Consider the following 9,602-nt stretch of genomic DNA (forward strand, 5'->3'; position numbering starts at 1 on the left):
ATAAGGACTATTACAACAATATAGAGGCAATTATATAACATATTTAGCAAGTCAATGCCAAGATAACAGTTAACAAAATAAAACATGTAGGTAAACAACATGCAAATCAAAAACTGTATGAAAAAAGAAAAACAAGAGAGCGTACCATTAACCATAGCTTTAACACAGAAAGAGAGAGCAGAAAGCAGTGGTATGCAACATGTACAATGCAGGAAGTAAAGAAACAACCGAGTCGCCAGACCTTACTCGAAGCCCTGACTGCTCTTGAAGAGATAGTTGCCCCCACCTGCTGCGTTGGGATACTCCGCAACAACTCCTCCAGGATAAAACAGCCCCGAGCTTTGAGTTGACAACACCTCGAAAGCTCAACTTCGACTGAAACCTCACTTCGCCGGAAAAATCACTATCTGAATATGGGAGAGCAGAGAGTATAGAGAGGAGAAGAAGAATATAGGGTGTGGTGCACAAACTCAGCACCCTAGTCCTCTATTTATAGTAGAGGCTAAGTGTAACTGACCACCCCTTTTAATATCAGAATTAAACTGTACAATTAATGGATAAATCAAAACTGATAATTTTGAATTTAAAATAAAATTGTAACAGCTTATTCATTAATCTATCACATTATATCAGATTTAACGTAGGGTGTGGTGCATACAATCAGCACCTTAATCCTCTATTTATAGTAGAGGCTAAGTGTAACTGACCACTCCTTTTAATATCAGAATTAAACTGTACAATTAATGGATAAATCAAAACTGATAATTTTGAATTTAAAATAAAATTGTAACAACTTATTCATTAATCTCTCACATTATATCAGATTTAATTTTAATTTGAATATATTATCAGTTATAAAGTTATATGACAAATGTCCAGGCTCAATGAATCTGACTAAGCCCACTTACAAAGTGACCCAGCCCAATTCAGAAACCGAACACAGCCCAACAGTAATAACCCATCCCAAACCGATAAATAAATTCTAATTAAAATATTAAATCACAAATAAATAAAATCCTCGCCCAGGTCACCTCGCGTACGCGAGACACCGAGACATTCGCCCAAATCGCCCTTCGACCCGACCCGGTGCGCGCATGAAGCACACAAAAATACAATGCACCATCACACACCTTAGTAGTTGTACACTACCCATGTGTGTGATATTATATAAAGCCAATACCCCTTTATTTATTTTCAATGTGGGACAAAATACATTCTTATTTTTCAAGCTCTTTAAAGCCACTAAATTTAACTCTAATTCTTTATGGATTTCATTAAGAATTTTTTTAAAACCATATATGAAAGTTTAAGTTCACATATCATGAAATAACCTGCAATCATTAGATTTTAGGATTATCATCAAGAACATAATAAAACTATGATCTAAAATCCAATTTTTCTAACCGTTAGAAAATGAGAGAGCTTTGCTAATGATAAGGAATTGAAAAAAGATTTTAGTAGATTTTAGTGATTTAAGAAATCACTAGAATATACTTCATATTCTTTATATTGTACTTTAAGACTTGAAATAGTTAAACTTTTGGAGTTGCAAAATAAAGTGAAGTCGGGGCGGATAAAATATATAATATTGATTGTTTGCAAGAAATGAGACACCAAATTATAGGAGTAAAACTGCAGTCTTTCTTGGTTGTATTGTAGTAAAAAAGTCTTCAAACTAATAGTTAAAAAGTTTAAATGTTCAACCCAATCTTTTACTGAATCGGGTCGGTTTTTGTCCTAATCTAGGTAAAATCTGCACTTTTCATATTGAGTTTTTTTTTGATCTCTACGTGCAATGATGTAATTTTTAAGTTACAACCCTGAACAAATTATCATATCAAGAATTGCTAGAAATTGGGTGAAAAAAATTGTTATTCAGATTTTGAGCTGCGCTTACATTCTTCCAGCACACTTATTTTCGAAAACATACCAGCAGCAAGCACTAAAGATATATCATATATAGTACAGTGGAGTTGAGAGATGAAATGATAAGAATAAGTAGCAACAACAGAAACAACAAGACATAAATCAATGTATAAATCCAACTATCAAATCCTCCTATTGCTTTCTCGTAGGGATCTTCAGCCCAATCCAGTGCTTGCTTGTTAGAGTATCTCCCTTCCTTTCTATTTGGTGCTGATGAAAGAAATTCCTTTTCAGCCAGCTCAATGTGAGATAAAATGTGAGGAAAAACCTTCTTATAAGACTCTTCTCCAATAAATAAATCTGAATGTCCAAAACCATCCACGACTACTCTGTCGTGTCTATATTCAGGCTGATGCAACTTCATGTATTTGTTTGCAAGGAATGAAGTCTCGGGAGTTACCAGAATTGTTTTACCACCTGATATATATAGTGTTGGCAATGACATTCTCTCCGGATGAATTAGATATGTGTTCTGTCCATTACTGTCGACTATGAAACCGCTGTTGCAGATTTTCCTAAGGTGAGGAAAACCTGCCATCGGAAGTACTGGTAAGCTTTTCTTGTTCAGCCAATCGTGCATGCTAGAGGTTATGTTGTCGTGCCAGAATGCGTTTCCAAATATGCCAGAAAAAATTTCACATTCATCACAAGTGCATCTCTCATAACGTGGTATGAGACGGGCTATTGATCTTAGAAATCTCTGCGGAAAAGTGGTCTTGAGTGTTCCTATCATTGGTAATGTCTTGTCTTTTCCAAGTATCAACATTGTTATCTGTACATATAACAGTATAGAACTTAGATGAACCTGAAATATCTATAACAGATTCTGCTTCCATCGTTAATTATTAATGCTTAAATGGTAGTTCCGTTTATTCAAATGAAAATAGTATTTAGGATTATTTGGAAGTTATTAGTGGTATTGTTAGTGAATGCAGTAGTACTGTAGGTATATCTGTAGTATGGTGGATGAAAAATGTCAATACAGGTTCTGTGCAAAATATGTGCCTATTTTATCATCTTTAACCATTGGCACGTAATTTAAAAAGTTATGAAGAAGTATACCGGCAAAAGGGGAAGCCACATTTTGAAGGATGCTAAAGCTGCAAGTTTGAAGAACATAGACGAGTTGGTGCAAGACAGAGATGCTATTTGAGAGGAAGAGACATGACCTCCCATAATTGCAATGTGAATAGCTAGGCCTCCGGCACAGTGAGCAACCACATGTACTTTTCCAGAATTTGCATTTAGCTCGTGTATCTTTTTGAAAACTGCAGATAATAGGATACACGAAATGCAATGATAAAATAAAACTTAATCAACAACAACACCAAAAAATCACACACCAAGGATTGATTATGCAATCCAATAAAATCTCCTATTGATATTTACCTGCTGGTATGTCGTATTTGCCAATATCTTCAATCGAGAAGCTGTTTGAAGAATTTGAATGGTGAACTCTTGGCTGAAGTAGCCATGTTTCATAGCCTTGTCCAAGTAAAGTTCTAACCATATCATTTGGTTCACTTGGTAACCAATAACTCTCAGTTGCGTATCCATTAATAAGGAGAACTGGAAGCAATTTCGTCTTTCCCTCAACTACCAGTGGATTCCGACTGCCCTTCCATTGCTTGCAAGTGATCATAAAACCGTCTTCTGCAAATTTAGAATGCGAACGTTCAAATGTTTAGTACTAACAAAGAATAATTGGACATTAAAAGTTAAATAGCTTACTGAAAGCTTTCTTTTGGATGCTGAGTTTATTTTGTGTACCTGTTTTGATTTCTAGCAAATTGCAGCTTGGATAATTTCTTTCATAAACTTCTGAAGGGGCAAAGCCTTTGTCAACCCCACGCGGTATCTGTAATATGTAAGTTCTGATGAAAGATTGTAAGAGAAGAGATACAAACTTTACTTTAATGTTCCCTCTCATGCTGATCAAAGTCCTTAGGAGCTCAAACATTGAAATATGAAGTGATCCTTGCAAATTTAGTAATTCTTGATCCTCAGTGTTGTTTATGTTTAATTTTCTGATTGTAGCATGCAACTCTGTGGACTCTCTTAACATGTATAATCCAAGAAGAAACGGATTCATAACTTTCTTCCCTTCCAAAATATATCTACAATTAAGAGATGAAGATTTTGTTACCAACAGGAACATAGAACAATAATACCGTAACTATAAAAAAAAATCATTAAACCTTGAACCAGATGAAGCTGCAAGGAGGAGACGGTAGTGCATGCATTGCGTATAAGGACTTCTGATATTCACTTCACACATGTCTACTTCCCCATCTATAACATGCAATTTATCCTTCTCTATTGTTGTGCATACTATATATCCACCAACTCTTCCTCTGAGAAATGGATGTACTTTTTTAATATTCATACTTGTTCTATCATAATCTTTCGAAGTGTTTGAATTCATTTTTATTTTGAGATAAGCAGTGACAGGCATCCCCCCTACATGCCCTCTCATAGTTTCTGTAAATATGATAGATGAGCTTCGGCTTCCATTTGATGTCTTGGTACCTGCTGAATCAAGGGTTTGATGGAGAGTTGAGTCTTCCTTTCTTTCGCCATTCAGGTTTTTGTACTCGAGAACATCTTGCACAAGATGCTTGCTCACATGTTCAGAGGCTGCAGCGATAGTAAGACACGGGTTAATGCCTACAGAGCAAGGGATTAAGGAGGCATCACAAACATAAAGACCAGCATGCACCGTGGCATGGGAATTTGTGTCAAATACTTGACCATTAGTATTGCAAACACCAAGTGAAGGATCTTTTGATGCATTGCAGCCGCCTAAAAGATGGACAGAGGTGCTTCTATACTTTGACATGTAAAGTATTCCACCCAGCTTTTTACTCAGCTTCTGGAATGCTTTGATTTTTCGCGGTAGTAAAGTATCTTGTGGTGGTTGAAAACTGATCCTACTTGTGTCCTTTTCGAATGTGATTTTCCCATCATTCTCATCATATCCCATGACATTAAGAATCATACCCTGACTGTTCTTCAGTCCTAGAATAAACTTTAATTTGTCAGCAAGTCCATATAAAATTCCATAGCCAGGTGGCCAGCCATATGTTGTAATCCCTTTAAATAGTATGTCAACATAAGGCGCAGGAAGCACTGCACTCTGTGGAAAAGAAAATAATATGTGATTGACAACAAAACTAATCATACAAAAAGAAAAGATTAATATGTAGAGTAAAGTAATTGTTTGTCAAGCATAAATATATTATCTGTTAACAGAAACAGAAGCCGCAGTCTACTTGATAAACAAGACAGATTGCAGATGCTTAAAGATATGAGCTTTATGTTGGGTGGGGGGGGGAACCTATTACCTGAATTGTAAATCCTAAAGAATTAGTGTAGGACGAGGAAATGGCTGGTCCAGGACGTTCTTGAAATGGTACTTTTGAGAAGTGTTTTCTGTCCAAGCCGGAGGCACTCAAGGGTGCTGCGCTTCCAGCAAGATAAGCAACATTATTTCCATTGCAACTTATCCCTGAACCAAGCATATCAGAAAGTTTCAGTCCTCTCATTTGTGACTGAAACAAGATATTTGTCGTGCCAAAGACTCCAGCTGCAGAAACACAAAAGCATCATTTGAAAATGATGTAAAAATTACAGCCAACATTCCAACATCCAATAACTAATTGAATCTATTCTGGATATGACTCACCTGAAAGGACTACAAAATCACATTCCACGTAGTCAATCTCATTAAAGTACACAAGCCATCGCCTTCTCTTTCTATTATCGGGGTTCTCTACTACGTACTGCACTTGACATTCTGTTTTAATAACACATCCTTCCTGCATTGCACCAAAACAGAAGAGTAAATATTGTGATCCTTAACGTAGACTTGTTTTTAAGAAAGAAAGGCATATGCATAACTTGTAACCTGAATTGCGGTGTGTATATAATTTTTGTCAGTAGAATTTTTGGCATTATAAGGACAGCCAGAAAGACAATTTCCGCAAGCCAAACAAGCATCCATTTGAGATGGTTGTTTTTCTGCATCAAAGTTTATGCTCAGCTTCAGCGGGCCATTTGTACTTTCCTGGAACTCATCTCCAATCACATCTTCCATGATTCTGGCATTTGGAAACTTGGCGGGAACACTTTGAGCTCGTAACATGACTGAAGCTGATGCTTCATTTACTTCCCAATCTCTTTCCCATTCTTTTGGCCATTTCAGATTTCTTCTTGCACGAACGGTAGTAGGTGTTATCACACCTGCATTAACTAATGAACCTCCACCAAGCCCACATGCCATAGCCGCTACAGAATCTTTCTCTTCATATATCTATTTAAGAAGAGTATTATTTAGAACAAGGCCAATACGACAAAATCTTATTTAAATGACAAATTAAGGAGAAAACTAAAGGACCTGAAACAGTGCATCATTGGGACCAAAGCTGACTCCCAAGTTCTTGTTCTGGAACCTGCAAGCTGAAAGCATCTTGAGATGGTCTGTTGGAAAATCGTGAGCTTCCCATCTCCGGCCTTTCTCTACCAAACAGACCTTCAATCCCGCCATTGACAAGCGACAAGCTGCCACAGAGCCTCCATATCCAGAGCCCACGACCACCACGTCGTACCCATCTTCTTCACCGATCATCTTTGGTTTAAAAATCTATTTGGGTATAAACCCGGTTATGCGTGAGATGTTGAGTGTATTTATACAAAAAACATCTGTGAATGGAGGGCTGTCATGTGAACACCTGAATTCGTCAAACATTTTTCTAAGGATGGTAGCAGGAATCATCCATAGTCGACGAACAAAGCTAAATACGCAACTATGTAGGCTTTGAATTCTAAAATACATAAATAAATATTTTGTGTAACAAATTTAACACCAACATCATGCGCTCTCTCTTTTTGTTTAATCTGTTTACTTTAGAAATCAAACACAGATAGTTTTCTAGATTTTTACCATAGTTTTAGTTTACATTTGCTACATTCACACACTTATACGTTCTGTCTGTAAATTTAAAAAACAAGTGTTTCAAATGACTGAGATTCTATAAGGTGGTACTTCACGCCATTGACAACTTGTGCCTATTATGTTGACCAACACCGAGTGAAGTCCATCAATGAGAGTTGGCTGCAATTTAGTATAGTCATTATTGACTAATTCTTATAGTAAAAAAATTGTCTAAAACTCTACATGACTGTGTTTGCGAGGTTATAAAGTACTCTCTCCGTCCTATTTGATTGTTAATATTTTTCAAATTATGTGAAGGAGAATTTGAAGAATGGGAAGAGGGATTACTATATAAAGATTATATTAAGAATGAATTAAATAAACGCTGGCTAGTTAAAACAAAACAGTAGTCCCTTGGATGTGGAACTAGAAGAAGTTCAACTTCAAAATCCTCATTTCCCTCCCTCGTATGGATCAACATCCCAAGCAAAGGCTTCTTTACGACTTCCCTTACTGTCCCACTGATCACCGCTGAATTAGTCTTCCTCTATCGCCAGTCAGAAATTGGATTAAATGCTAGGTCAAACCTTCTTAGAAGACTGTTATCCGAATGACCAAAACCATCAGCAACTACACTCTATCTACACAGTCTGCTCTTCTTATTGACCCAATAACAACCTTTGTTTAGAATCAAAAAATTTACAAAATGTTGTTCTAATAAACTTATTCCAGAGTACCAAAAACATGTTCCTCACCATAAATTTATGTATAACAAAATTAGATGCACGATAAAGAAAGTATAATCGAAATAGACCACACAGCTAATTAGAACTTGACTCTAATGTTAATGAGGCCGGTCGAGCTTCATGTACTTGTCAATAAGAAAGCAAGTCTGGGGTCACCTACTTAATAAGTAGTGTCAGACAATTCTATTCTATCCGCATGAATTAAATACTGTATGTGTTTTCTCACTATTTGTCAACTCTAAATCTGGTGCTGCAGATTATTCTAATGTGGGGAAAATGATTTTATTTAAAATGCTGGTAAGCTTTTATTATTCAACCAATAATGCATACTAGTCTGCTAGACTGCTAGAGGTGGTGATGTTATGTCAAATTGTGTTTCCAAATATTCCCTAAAATGTTTTAGGTTCATTACAGCTGCAGGCATGAAAAACAGCTGCAGGCACTATGCTCCGCAGAAACCTTTGCACAGAACTTGGTCTTTAAAGTTCCAAACAAATGTAATGTCTTATTTTTCTTCAAGTGCTACCATAGATATTTGCAAATGAATTATTCTTTAATATGAAATAGAAAAAGAAGATAGAAGCAGATATACCAGTTCATATAATTGGCCTATTTATAACTATAAGACTAAAAAGTCCAAACAAGTATAAATTGACTGATATCTCTTCTAGTTTTGCTCTCCAATTTAAATTTTGCATCTGAAAGAGTCGCTATATTTGTTATGGGATGTGCTATTATTGTTGTTGGCGTGCTAGTGATTTTTTAGTAATAGAGTATATGCACTGTAAGCTAATTATATTCTAATAAACAAAAGGAATTCTGCGTTCTTAATACTCTACTCCCAAACGAATTCTTAGTTTTAACACATTAAAACTCGAATTTGCAGCAATGCTTCAAATGCTACTGAAATCCAAGACCTATAATAGTTTTTTTTTTCCCAATGAATTTGAACCAGGCTGCAAAATCAGCAATACCATGACCTGGAAATTCTGGTCTGGCAACACATATGCGACAATTTTAAGTTTAAAAGCAGAATTGTAATGGGAGAACTCCAAGGAAAAATGCATATTATGCGTGTGACAGAACACATAAAAACGTTATGGTGAGAAATTTCTTGGTGGAACATGTTCGACCAGGCTAATCCAAGCATCAATAAACATATACTAGCAGTAGTACAAGAGATATAAAACAATGATACTTCCGGTGTGTATAGAAGACCAGAGAGACAAGGCAACAATCAAACTAACAAGATGAGATTGAATCACATGTTTATGCTTGCACAGTGTCTTCCATGAAACAAGGCTGCTGGTGTGAACCCACATTTGATCTGATGCAACATTAAATTCATATCCATATGCAGAACCAATTCCTATCTTCTTCAAATCGTAGGGAAAATGTTTCCACTTCCCTTCTCCTAAAAGTATCTTTCTACCCATCAAAGTCATGAAACTTGACTTGCACACACGAGCAAGCAGTTCCTCAGGCCCTGTCCAACTGAGGAAGAAATTCAGGTGATGCTCCATGTACATATCCGTAATCAAGTACGTTATAAAGACTCCAATTTCCTTTCTACAAATCCTTTAAAAGGTATATAAATATTCTTCCAGAATCATGTGTATGCAGGGGTCCACCGTTATTGAAAACTTTGTGTTTGCAGGGGTTCCACCATTATTAAAGAATAGGAGGCAATCAAATGTAGTCAAATATATAAAATTTAGAAAAACAGATAATTATATTCGACAATATGGGTAAGAACCGAAAAATATTATTATAAGAACAATGTTTTAATTTTGCAGACTTCGGGGTGTGTTCCAAACAGAGAATGTTTAGACCAGTTCATATAATTGCCCAATAAAGGTTCGTGCTCTCCAAGTACGTATCGATTGACTCGCTTTCCATTTTAAATTTTGCAATTTGAAAGAGTCGCTATATTCACTGCGGAATGTGCTATTATTGTGTGTGATGGTGAGTTTTTAGTACTAAACTATATACACTGT

General features: G+C 36.1%; 1 protein-coding gene across 1 annotated transcript; it reads right to left on the reverse strand.

The window, feature by feature from the left end:
- Positions 1-1,860: 1,860 nt before the first annotated feature.
- Positions 1,861-6,797, reverse strand: LOC141711868 (uncharacterized). Its single transcript, XM_074514564.1, has 9 exons — positions 6,323-6,797; positions 5,834-6,238; positions 5,612-5,744; positions 5,271-5,512; positions 4,125-5,062; positions 3,697-4,043; positions 3,316-3,579; positions 2,989-3,194; positions 1,861-2,698 (listed from the first exon to the last, which is right to left on the reverse strand). The coding sequence occupies exons 1-9, from the start codon at positions 6,551-6,553 to the stop codon at positions 1,943-1,945; spliced, it is 3,522 nt and encodes a 1,173-aa protein (XP_074370665.1). The 5' UTR covers positions 6,554-6,797; the 3' UTR covers positions 1,861-1,942.
- Between the last annotated feature and the right edge of the window lie 2,805 nt (positions 6,798-9,602).

The sequence above is a fragment of the Apium graveolens genome, chromosome 3 (genome assembly GCF_009905375.1).
Source record: "Apium graveolens cultivar Ventura chromosome 3, ASM990537v1, whole genome shotgun sequence".
Classification (NCBI taxonomy): domain Eukaryota; kingdom Viridiplantae; phylum Streptophyta; class Magnoliopsida; order Apiales; family Apiaceae; genus Apium; species Apium graveolens.